Genomic DNA, 13,410 nt, shown 5'->3' on the forward strand with positions numbered 1-13,410 from the left:
AAAGGTGCAACAAAAACCAGTGAAGTAGGCTGGCCTTAAATATCCTTTGTGGCAGGTGCAGGCAATCCAGGTTAATCAGCCTGGAGGATTCTGGGTAACTGAGTTCTCTCTGCTGCTCTCTGCTGGCTGCTGGCGGTGTAGTGTGGCCTCTTCCCATGATAAATGGATTCAAACATTAATGGAAAAAATAATAGATTTATACTTCAGGGTAAATTGCCTGGTTTTAGGTTTTGTAGGTGTAATTAATTTTTAACGAGATGTCTATTAGCTTTACTTTACGCACATATTTGGAATACATCCACGACACAAATGGCGCCCCCATCATAGAATCACCCGTATAGTAAACAGAAAGATAAATGATGGAGTCAGCTCATGTTTTGTTACAGATACATCAGCAGTAAGGCTCAGGGTACATGTCCTGGCACACAGTAGCCCTTATTTCTCAATCTTCAGCTTGAATACGAATAAAGACGTATTGCAAGACCACCACTTTGTTTTCATTTCACATTTCCATGACCTCACCTCTCCAGTCTGTCAGAGAAACACTGATTTATAGCTGTTGTTTCCTTTTCCCTCAGGGCATCACGACAGCTGTTGCTCTGATTTCATATCAAATGTTACAGGAGCCTGGCGGAAAGTTGGTCATCGGCGTGTAACAGGAAAAAAGCGACGCTGAGAAACTTTCTTGTGTATGGTGAAAGTCATGAAAGAGATCTCATGTGAAACTATGGCTACTGTAGATGGCTATAGTCACGTGTTTATATTAGAGGGTCTAATATGGAGGTTTGTGTGCTGTGAAGACAGTGTGTAGTGTGAGAGACAGCCTCAGGGAGCAGTGTGTATCGCATGATGGAGGCTGGTGGCTGCAACTAGACAAACTACTGTGTTGATTTTGACACATAGCCCAAAAAGGTGTGCTCTAATTCACTATCTATCAGCACCAGGTGTTTATTTCCACTAAACTGAATCATTTCACAATGGAAACGGATGAATAACATTTTCAGAAGAACGTCTCTGTCTTTTCACAGGTGGCAGGAAAATCTTAATGAAAGGAAATTCCTCCGAAATATGTACTGAACTGCACTTTTTGTGATGAAATTCTGTGTAATGAAGCTCGAATAAAATGTGTGTGTGTGTGTGTGATTGTTCCTGCTCTGATTTCTCAGCTACTGTGACTAAGTTACACTTACAGGCAAATCTGTAGATCTCTCAATCAAAAGAATGACTTGAAAACACACATGACTCGTACATATTTGGCTTAAAAAATTATTGGCACCCATAAAGAATCTTTCGATTTAAACAAGTTGATTTAGACCCTGGTCCTTGGTGGTGAAGCAGGAGCTCCGTTTGTGGACAAAGTTCTCTGTTTACCAGTCAGTCTACATCCCTGTCCTCATCTGTAGACATGAGGCTCCTCTGCAGGGTTACTGGATTTTTTCTCCATGATACAGTAGGGTGAGGAGCTTGACAATCTGAGAGAGAATTGGAGTAGATCTGCTGCTACTCTGAATTGAGAGGAGCCATTTTAGGTGGTTTGGGTACTTCACGAGGATGAACCCTGATTGGAACTGTATCAGACATGTCCTACTGGACAGAGACCCAGAGGCAGACCTACAACCTGCTTGAGAGACTCAGCAAGATTAATCAAGCTGGAATCTGTGGATGAGGTTTAGAGGAAAAATGGAAGGAAAATGACAGATTGAAAGACTGTCATCATTTCTCATAGTCTCCAGGAGCTACTATTGTTGCGACTGACCATTTCCTGCTTCCCCTGGGGTATAAATATGACATTACACCCATGTGAAATATCTTTGTGGTTGCACACTGTTAGGAAAACCGAAAACTTTTTAACACAAGTGAGTCAGATGGCTGACCAAATGAAGTACTGGATATAAAAATACATGAGCAGTGAAATACCATTAAGGAAAAAAAAAAAAAAACAGAAATCAGAAAGCCCCTAAAATAATTGTAAAATAAGTTAGTGGATCACTTTGGCATTTTGCAGCTGGTTCAGAGTTTCAAGAATTCTGCTAAGTATATAAACATTTTAGAAAAAAAAAACCTTAACCCTGCCAGGAGGTTAAGACTTGGATGACAAAGTCAGTTTTTCAAAGGCCGTTTTAGTGAATGGATTGAAACCCCCTTGTGAATACAGTATGTGGTCTGAATTTCGAATAGACATCCACCTGCACAAATCTGAGGATATTTGTGAGCTTTAAAAGGAGCTTAGAGGCTCAGCAGTGTTTCTCTCTCCAGAGGAGGCATCACTAAATATTAACTTTTGGTTTGTTTTGCAGTTAAACTATACAACATCCTGAAATAGTGATGTACAGGCTTAAAAATATCACTAATTTCCCATGTTAGTAATTTTATATATTAATTTTTGCTCATTTTCATGAAGATGCCAGTATGTACTTGTGCACACAGTGATTCATTTCTGATTTTCATTTTCATGTAATAAAAAAACAATGCTGTAGATGTTTAAGCACTTAACATTTAACAAGACTAAAACGTATTGATCTCAAAATAAAAAAAGAAATCACTCGTTCAACCCTCTGGCTGCTTTAAGATTCGGCAGGGAGATATATTTCTTTCAGATAAACATACCTGTCTCAGGTTAAGTCATTTATATCATAACTACTTGACTGGAAATGATGCATAGAACCTTAATTTTGTTAAAACGTGGTTGCCAAATCATGTATAAATCCTTAAAACATGCTGTAGTAGAGTACTAAAGCAAATATTATGTCAGATGGGATCACCTAATTAATCTCAAACAGCACCCTATTCACTATATAGTGCACTGTTCTGTAGTCATGGCTGAAACTAGAGTTGAACCTCTAGTGCATTCCCATAATGCACTGCAGTAGGCTAGTATGCATAATGCATTCTGTTGTTTAAAGATATAGCGAGCAGGAGACTGTATCAGACACAAGGCAGGTATTAACTACACCCAGTGTCTTAATTTAAAAAAAAAAAAATTGTGATCATGATTTTTGGTTTCCTCAAATATGTAAGGCACGTGGCATGCTGTTAGAGAAAAATAATCAACGACAGGGTGGTGTGATGAAGTGGAGTTACTGTTACCACGCCTATGTTCTTCCTTTTCCTGTAACAGCATGTCGTGAAGTGTCCTCTTTACCACAGTAATTTCCCAAAGATTACAATTTTTATTAATGAAAGAGTGACTTTTCATATTTTTTATCAGTTTATAGTTACATCTAATGTTATGGAACATCCATGAAGCAAGTTATTTCCTGTTCTCACTTACGTTATAGCAGCTATAAACAGTCATTCCCTCACCAGCCTCTCTTTTTTCTCTCTCTTAAAGTTAAAAAGACAAAAGATGCAGCTTATCATGTTACAGAAAAAAAAAAAATACAAAGCATAAACTCCTGTGTCCTGAAGATGTCATAAAACTGAATCTTACAGCTTTACCTCTGACTTTTACTGGGGATTCCTTTAATAAATGTTAAATAAACATCTCCTTATGGAAAACTTCACCGTAATAGCATTTTTAAATCTGTTTCATTTCAATTCAATTTTATTTGTATAGTGCTTTTAACAATGGACATTGTCACAAAGCAGCTTAACAGAAATAAATACGTTCAAATTAAATTAAACCAAAATAAATTGTAAGTATGTGAATTTATCCATATCCTGTTTACGTGGAACGATGTCAGTGAGCTTAGCTAAAATTAGCTAAGCTATTGCTTAGCATTAGGTTAGCATTGCTGCCTCACAGCTCCAGGGTTCCCGGGTTCGATCCTGAGCTTGGGTCAGCGTCTGTGCAGAGGTTCTCATGTTGGCGCCGTGTACAGTATGTATGGTTTACTCTAGGTTCTCTGGTTTTGGACAGTGTACGAGAGTTTGAGTCCTGATGCTGATGGACAGCTCCTGCATGTCAACTGCCAATCTGAATAACTGTAAGAAACAAAATCTTTAACGATATTATTGAGTGCGGAAGTGGAGCGCTAAATCACTGCCGTGCTGACGGACAGAGGAGGTACGTGTGTCCCCTGAGTGAACCTGTAATAATTCAACCATCAATTAGAGTTTACAGTAGCAGTACGGCCTGGTCAGCAGTTATCCTGCACCGTATTGACCTCGAGGTCATAAATAAAACCAGACAATAAGTTTGTCTCACTTGATGGATGGTTTATCTCTTAAATGCAGGAGGATGTGCTGTGTGGTCTTCTTTCTAATTATCATAATTAATTGCAAAAGTTTGCATACCCTTAGTACAAAATAGAGAAAACAAAGAAATTTAATTTGCAATTAATATTTTCAGTGTGTTTGGTTGCACAGATGTTTGTTTATTATCACATATAAAGGCTTATTTAAAAAAAATGCTCACATAATGTGTTACTGGGAAGAAATGAAAATGATATCCTTTTGCATCTTCATTTCTGAACATTCTCTAATAACATGTACAGTGTGCTCCTTCTGCCTTTATAAACCTCTCAGTTTTAATATTCAACCTCTTTCATCCTGACACATCTGTTCTTCCTTTTTTCTTTTTTTTTTTTTTTTTGCGTTGACCTGAAGGACAGCTTTACATTAATGTTCTGCTTGTATTGGTGAATTTAAAGATGCTGTTTCAATAGTAAGAGAGGTTTATTGTAAAGTGAGACAAAACGTCAGATTTCAGACATTTGCAGAAAAAGGGAGTCATCACGTGAAAACCATCACTGAACATATCCTGTATACACGTCAATTATTATAACAACATTTAGCATCTGTATAATCTTCTGAAAATGTTCAAATGCCCATACTTACACAGTGAGGTTATTCTGTGGTGGGCAGTGACGACTAGTCACGATATTGAACTCAGAAACCATCAGGGTTCAGCCTTTTAGCCCTGTGGTCTCATCATAAGCATAAAACTATTACTCATACGCACAGTGTTTCAGCTCTGTAATCATGCCGTGCTTCTTACAAAAGTAAGCACGGTAAAAAGAAAAGCTGCGCTTTGTACTTTGAGAGGACATTGTTTGCTTAGTCTGTTCATTTCTCCAAACGCATTTTGAAATATCAGTGTAAAATCAGAAAGTAATCCACCTCGTTCTTGTTTATTGTATTTCAGTGCTGATGATGTGTTATGGATGTGTCAGTGAAGCATTTTAAATAAACCTACGCGGTGTGTCACTCAGTGTAATCACCTGACACGACTGTCAGTGATAGGCTGCATGAATCTACAGTCTGGGCTAGAAAGAAGTGAGCCCCAGCCTAGCTTCTTCATACTTCTTCATTCTTTGTATTATCGTGTGTATTTGCTTATATTTGGTGATGCTGTTGTTCACGCACATGTGTGCCTTCGAATCCTCCTGCCTGCCGCACTACACACATCAGCAGAAGAACAATCAGAGAGCAGTTTTTGCTTGGCATGCTCGAATAACAGATATTTCATCAGGAACACTGACGAAACCAAGCAAAATAATACCACACTGTGAAACCAGTGTATATCTCTCCTGTTTACTACACAGTCACCTCAGGGTTAAAGATGTTCAGTGAAATAGTATCATTCGTCTGATTTGAGAGGAGAACCCTACATCTCGTAACGTCGGCGGATGACTTGCTGACTTTTTGTTGAGGGCACAAACATGATGTGCTACATTTAAATTTTGTTAGAAGAGGATATATATATACTCAGTCATTTCGTTTAATCTGAATAAATGCATTTAACTAGCTAGTTAGCTCACCTTATTACATTATTTTAGCTATTTTAGACTTTAAGGTTTCCAGGCAACCATAACATTGGATTGAGCAAGCATGCTGGAGCTTCCACTTGCCCCGTGGCCTTGCTAACAATCTATCATCTATCATTTGTCCTCCCTGGAATTGGGTGAAATGGGGATAGGCTCTGGATCCACTGCGACCCTGACCAGGATAAAGCGTGAAAGTGTGGGAGTGAGTGAGTGAATATTTCCATTAAGCTATGAGGGAATATGCAAGTTGTGTGTTTTGGATTGTTGTCTTGTTCCAGGACACACACACACACACACACACATTTTAACCTATGTTTTTCCCTTTATACCCAGTAACCATGGGTTTTATATGACACTAGAGCTGCTAATTATCCTTAACATGTGAGTGTAGTGCACCGGTATCACCACTAGATGGCACAGCAACAGTTTGCTTTAAATGAACAGCACTTAATAAGTACAAAACTGGTATAAAATAGTCCACATGTGGAAGAGGAGCATGGCAAATAAGTCAGGGAATAATAAATCTCCCCAAATATTTGTGAAATGTGAGCTGTTTACCGGAAAACGAGCTTGAAACAGGTGGTGTGGTGAAGCTGAATGAGTGAATCATGTTTGCTGTGTGTGTCATAGCTGAGTGTCACACACACACACACACACACACACACTGAGTTAGTTCATTACTGGGTTTCAGAGTCAGCTTGGCAGAGTGACCTTTTCTTCCCTCCATCTTTTTTTTTTTTTTTTTCAACAACCGGATCTTCACTGTCCGAAAGCATGATGCACATCATTAACACAAACATACAGTAACAAAAAAGCTTGTGTAATAATTTTAGTTTTTAATTTAATTTTAATGGTTGAAGTGTGCTCCATTTTGTTGCATTAAGGAGCTTCTTGTGGATGAATTTCCACTGAAAACAAAGATAACAATCAGATATTTAGAAGGACTGATATCTACTAATCTAGAAATGACCAGAGGACGTTTACCCCGAATGTGTTTATGAGGTTGATTATGTGGTTGATTGTGAGACACTGCTGAAGACAGTAAAGATGGAAAGTCCAGGACTTTGAAAAAGGAAGAAGGAGATGCAGGAATGTAGTTCCCTGTTCCCTACAAGCTGTGCAGTGCATTGTGGGTGTCCTGCATCCCCTAGGCTACATCATTTGGACACTAATCTATTGCAGTGCATTGTGGGATTTCACGAGTGTGCGGAATATTCTCCAAAATGGCAGTAAATGGCAGTAAATACTTCCTATAGTGTACTAATGAATAATAATGCATAATAATGCACTATACAATCTCACTCCTCTTTAAAGCTTTACCCTAAAAACTAAATACGAGATACAGGTTAAAGGCACAAAAGGTGCATGTGAGGTGCGATATCTATCTATCTTCTTCTTCTTCTTCTTATTTTTATTATTATTATTATTAAAGAGATGCTGAAAGCTGGGTGCACTGCACTCTTAGTCAAAAATATGCCCTCTAAGGTGCCCCTACTGTAGATGAAGTGCCCTGTAGGGTGCTGTTATGCAGATAGATGGATAGATAGATAGATAGATAGATAGATAGATAGATGGATAAATAGATAGATAGATGTACATTTCTGATCCCCCTAAAGGGGATATTTGTGAATGTGTTAGAAAACCTGTTGAAATGCCCTGTACTGTGCCCTTCCAGAGGAGAAAATGTGATGAAGTGCCCTAACGGCTGCCCTTCAAATGGAAAAACATGATGAAGATGCTCCTATGTGTGATAAAAAAGTTAAAATGTTCCCTCCAGGGGAGCTCTGAAGGAGAAAAAACACGAGTTAATGCCATCTAGTTGCCCTTTATGTACATACATACATACACACACACACACACACACACACACACACACACACACATACATATATGTATATATGGGATGTATGGTCTTTGCTTCCTGTAGTGATTTAGTGCACTTTATTGCAGAAGAAGAAGAAGAAGAAGATCTGCCCACCTTTAGGGCTTTGTCACACACACACACACACACACACACACACTCAAGAATAAATAAATAAATAAATAAATAAATAAGAGCACTTCTGTATTTGGAAAAAAAAAAGATAGTTCGTTAATCCTATATTATTATTATTATTATTATTATTAGTATTGTTATTATTATTGTTATTATTAAAGTATAACTAGACGAAGCCCTCAGTCCTCACCGACCAATCAGCGTGCTCGGCGACTGATGACGTAACCCGCTGCGAAAAGTCCGCGTTCACCTGAAGCCTCGCGCACCATCACTGGATCCGGTCACACGCGCACTGCGCGAGCGGCGCTAACAGCTTTAACGGTTTATGTAGAGTATAAAACCGCGCGCGGAGGGACAGTGGAGCGTTACACCGGTATCTCGGTACCATCAGAGAGTCAGACGGATCTTCTGTCCTGAGTGATTTTAAACGGAGGTTAAGAGGAAACTTATTCAGCGCTGAGAGAAACTTTTTTTTTTTTTTTTTTTTTTTTTGGCAGCCCGATGCTGCGCGAGACAGCCGGTCCAGAGGCGCGCGCGCGTGTCGCTTAACAGGATTTGTGAAGATGTGATTTCGGATATTTTTATTTTTTTCTGTCGACGACAGTGAGGCTACCTTTTAACAGGTAAGTGTTTTTTTTTGTTTTGTATTTATGTATAATTACATTTTTTTTAAAATAAAACTTAAAAAAAAAAAAAAAGTTTTATTTGTTTAAAAACTAAACTGGCAGTTCAGTGACGTTACCATGGCAACATCATGTCAATCCAAGCTATAAGCATTCTGACACTTATAGATAGATGATTGTTTTATAAATATTAAAACAAAACCTACTGTTTGTCTTTTCTCTGCTGACTTTATGAGCCACTCATTACACCTTTTACATTTAGAGGTGAATAAATCTGGAGTTTGTTGTGTGAAATCCAAAATATCTCCCTAAATAAGTGCACTAGATGGTAGGGCTGGGCGATGCGACTGAGTGATATCGCGATTTATCATCATATCGCGATATCACGATAAATTACGTCATGGTATAGTTCTCTGAGGTGTTGTGAGTGCTTCAGTGTTACTCACAATATCAGGATGTTAAATGTTTCTTTTTTGATTTCTTTGTAAGAAAACAAGTTTCTCCACATGTTCTTTAAAAGAAAAGTATTATTTTTTTCTGGTGCTCTACTATCAAACCTCAGAGTATATCGTGTATTGTGATATTTTTTTACCGTATCATCCACTAGGAGTATAAATCGACACACTTCACAAGTTTATTCTTTATAAATTAGCGATTTGTGTAGCTTTCATCTTGAAACAAACCTCCAGGCGCAGTAAGGGTTTAGTGATATGACTATACAGCGATTATGATATCGATCTTGCAATGAATTATGGAGTATCTTAATACGTTACACTGATTAGAGGTTAAAAAATCAGTTTCCTGTTGCTTCCTAATGCTGCCTGATGAGGTTTAGTTTGCAAAAAATTTCACTTATAATAAATATCGAGGCAGAGTGTTTCAAGTTGTGCCCTACGTAGTGCACTATACGTCTAAACAGTGAGGAGTTTGGGATTCAGCCGACATTTTTTATGCTCCGAACTGAAGTTTAAATCCAGTTCAAACAGACTGCGAGGTAAATCACGAATTAATTGCGTCCAAATTACTTATTAACGCATGCACAGTTCTGGTAAAATGGGTCCTCCTGTCCAGAAGCTTGTTCCTCTTGTTTGTCTTTTTAGTGAGGCGCAGATAAGGGCAGTCAGCCTTCTCCAGTGGCCTTGATGGCAGGACGCAACGCAAGAAGCTCTTCTCTGTCTCCCTACGTCTCTCGCTCTAGAGAGCAGACCTCTTAAATGAAAAGCGTTTCAGCCAACTAAAAAGATAAATCACCTCTTCAGCGTCTGCAGCCTGGCCCGCCTTAATTGAGTTTATCAACCGCTCCCTCGAGGGACGTCTAAAGTTAGCCTCTTCCTTGCGGGCGCTTTCTCTGGCGGCCGCCGCTGCAGTGATTCATCCCTCGCCGCTGCACGACCACATAAACGTTGTGTAGATGTTTGAAATTCGCTCATTATGTTAACAGTAGCTGGTGGTGAAATGCAGGCTTTTTTTTTTTTTTTTGCCTATTTCGAATGACAGCTTGTTATGATACTCCTCGTTTTAAAATAGTACCTAGTGATTTCAGGGCTTTCTTGGATCGTAGGAAGGAATTACACATGCGGTTTAACCAGGACTTGCCCCAGAATCATTATCTAATGGCCTTCAAATCTACTCGGTTACTGTTCATGGGAATTTTGCAAGTAAATGAGATGATAACGTAGCATGAGGAGCAGCAATCAGTATAAACAGAGCTAAACAAAATGTTTCACAACACCTCTGATCGATTTCTACGATCGATATCGGTGTTAAAAAAAAAAGGTATCGATGCATCCCTAGTCATTTTTATCCATCATGAAAACTCCAGGCTTGGACGTTACGATGATTATGATATCAATTTTGTAATAAATTACTCCACGAGACTCAATTATTTACTAAAAAGCTGCTGATTGGACGGTAAAATCTAACTGAAATACTTTTGCCAGTTGTACCAGTTGTTTCCTAAAAGCTGCTTGATTTTTTGTTGGGATATTTTTGACCTTTTTTTTAATTATATAGAGACAGTAATATTGAACTTTCCATGCTTATTCTGTTTAATATATAATCTGACATTTTCTTTGCCCTCCAGACAAGCAAAATGAGAATTACCCTTCCCAATGCCGCATGCATTCTTCTCATTCTTCAGACGTTATGGTGGGATGTATTTGGCCAATGCAAGGAACCGAGTGAAATCTCCAAACTTAATCTTTCCGTGACTTACGACCTCCCTCGCTTTGTCTCAAACACACCTGTCCAGAAGCTTCTAGTTTTCAACGGAAGCGTATACGTCGGCGCTACCAACATTCTTTACGCGTTGTCTGGCGACCTCAAGAAAGTAGACGATTATAAGACCGGACCTGTGCACGATGGCCCACGATGCAGTGCTTGCGAAGGCTGCGCCGGCCAACCTCCCAACGCTAACAACACCAGCATGGCCCTGATAATGGAGACCTACTACGACCCCGAGCTGTTCATGTGCGGCACGGTCGGGAACGGCGTCTGCAGGCGGCACCTGCTGGAAGACGGTCAGCTAGACAAAGTCAACTGCATGGGTTCCCATAACGGAGACGACAGCCGCTACCTCGCCGGTCCGGCCGGAACCCAGATCGTGAACGTGGAAGTCGGTAGGGTCGTGAGGTTCTTCGTCGCTAATTCGGAGCCGCTAGATCCATCTCCAGCTCCACGTCTTCACCGCACCATCTCCGTACGAAAGATGTGGGAAAGCCAGGACCGCTTCGAGTTTGTTTCCGATCAGTCCTACATGGACCTAAAGCCAGCGCTGCGCGGGAATTATCCTCTGCACTACGTCTATTCCTTCCATAGTGGCTCGTATGTTTATTTCCTCACCGTGCAGCGAGAAAGCAGCACCTCCAGGGTTTTCCACACGCGAATCGTCCGGATCTGCTCCTCCGATCTGGAGCTTCAACACTATGTGGAAATGCCCTTCGAGTGCATCTACTCAGAGAAAGGGAGACGGAAACGTTCAACCCAGACGGTGTTCAACGTCCTCCAGGCAGCACACGTAGCCAAAACTGGAAGCAACCTACGTAGGGAGATGGGCTTTAAAGAAGGAGAAGATGTTCTCTTCGCTGCGTTCGCCAAGAGCAAGCCAAACTCCCCCGAGCCCACAGCCAGCTCCACGGTGTGCGTCATCTCTATCGCCGAAATCAACAACTTCTTCAAGGACTTCATGAGGCAGGGCTTCACCAAGCCGCTCTACCACTTAACTGGAGCCAAAATGAAGTCCTACAACCAGGTGATTATTTATTTCCTTAAAATATAAAGATTAAAATAGTGAAATGGGAGGATGTGGGTTCACACTTGATAAATAAACCCTATTGTGAAATGAACTTTTCCAGTCTTGAAGGAATTCTTCAACGAGTTTCAACCGAATCGCTATCTGCTGCTTTTGTAACATGTGTGTGAATACCCCAGACAAGAATTTCAAAACTTTTCCTCATAACCGCCAACCCACGTGTGACAAATGCATAGAGAATGAGGTTTTTTTGGTCACAGCAGAGCTTCTAAAAGTTGAACAAAAACTCACCTTTTCAGATAAAAGTGCTTCTATCTTCTGACCAATCAGGTCGCAAGTTCAGGGACAAACGAGAATAACAAACAGTGTCTGTCTTGTTAGTGAATTGAAATATTGAATCGAAAATACTTCATTGCTAATATTTAAATGTTGTTTTAACTAAAAATAACAGCACGTGTATAACAGCACGTGTGTATTTTTGGGCCGTTCAGCGCCATGTGATGTGACGTCTCACTTCAACTGTGGCTGCGTACAGTCATACAGTCAAACTAAAACAGTGGCTGGTTTTTATGTGACTCTGAGTAACATTAGCACACAAAAACACACATCTGGCTTCATAGTTAGAGCAATATTCGTAATATTAATTTGTAAAACAAATCAATAAAACAAAAGAAGATTGTGAGTTTCTTTCACGATCCGATTTGTAAATAAAACCGTGGTTTTAAAATAAGTGTCTATATAACGCAAAACGTTATACTTTAACGATAAAGGTCAAAAGGTTGTGTTACTTTCAAACGCTGGAGCGAGACGGTAAAAAGCCATTCCAGTTATGTAAGCTTTCCCGAAGACTTTGCGTCACTTTGTGGCTAATAACTCCTAACCACAAAAACATCTTCATACTGAAAAAAGGGAGAAAATAATTAATGAAAATGAATTCTATTATAAGACAGGGAAATTTTTATCTCTCACACTTTCCAGAGGTGGTGGATAGAGATTAGGTTTAAAAATGTGTGTGTGTGTGTGTGTTTATGGGAAACACTGATATGTTTTAAAGAATCACTGAACATGATATAAGCTTTCATAAGTCAGATCTGACATTTTGTCTCTAGCCCATGGCCTCATCTCCTGTCTCATGGCTATAAATCACCGAGCTGCCTCTCCGCTTCTCTCATCCATCAGCACGGATTGGATCAATCGCTAAATCATGGGCGATCAATAACGGCATGAATTTAGCTCCTGACAACTCCTCGAGGAGCCCGTCGATATACGCAAGGCATTCACGTCCCAGAGTTCATAGCAGAACAGGGTTATGCAAGCTAGTCACCACACACATATTTCCACATGACCTGCATAGCTCAAGATGGCTTATAAAGAGCACGCTTGCTAACGAGACGCCGGTGATTAGCGAGAGAAAAACACAGCCGAGGAAGTCTGGTGGAAAATCACACACTTCATCAGACAAGAGTTCAAGAGGTTTTAAACTCACTGCCTTTTACAGTTTATCAACATGTTCTTCTAAACCCAGCGAATCGTTTCATATCACAGCTTATACCACGGCGCTGTCGAGTTCCTGATTCTGACTGGCCAGAAAGTATTGATTCATTCTCTACAACAGGAAATCAGAGGAGATTCTAATACGCTAAGTTTTCTGTAAGGAGATGTTTATTTAACATTTATGGAAGGAGTCTTCAGTGTCAGCGCTTTGTAACAGTCACGGGAAAGTCTTCAGGACAGAGGAGTTTACGCTTTGTAGTTTCCGTCACATGACAAGCTGCAATTTTTTTTTGTTTTATTAACTTGAAGAGAAATAATAAAGAGAGGCTGGTGAGCGAA

At 39.8% G+C, this 13,410-nt stretch overlaps 1 protein-coding gene across 2 annotated transcripts in view; it reads left to right on the forward strand.

The window, feature by feature from the left end:
* The first annotated feature begins 7,967 nt into the window (after positions 1–7,967).
* The window catches only part of met (MET proto-oncogene, receptor tyrosine kinase), a 58,878-nt gene continuing 53,435 nt past the window's right edge, over positions 7,968–13,410 (forward strand). For both annotated transcript variants that reach the window (XM_026946633.3, XM_026946634.3), the window contains exons 1-2: positions 7,968–8,327; positions 10,411–11,577. In XM_026946633.3, the coding sequence (XP_026802434.3) occupies positions 10,420–11,577 (1,158 nt within the window). In that variant the 5' untranslated portion in view covers positions 7,968–8,327; positions 10,411–10,419. The remainder of the gene's footprint in view (positions 8,328–10,410; positions 11,578–13,410) is intronic.

Source organism: Pangasianodon hypophthalmus, chromosome 7, assembly GCF_027358585.1.
Source record: "Pangasianodon hypophthalmus isolate fPanHyp1 chromosome 7, fPanHyp1.pri, whole genome shotgun sequence".
Classification (NCBI taxonomy): Eukaryota; Metazoa; Chordata; class Actinopteri; order Siluriformes; family Pangasiidae; genus Pangasianodon; species Pangasianodon hypophthalmus.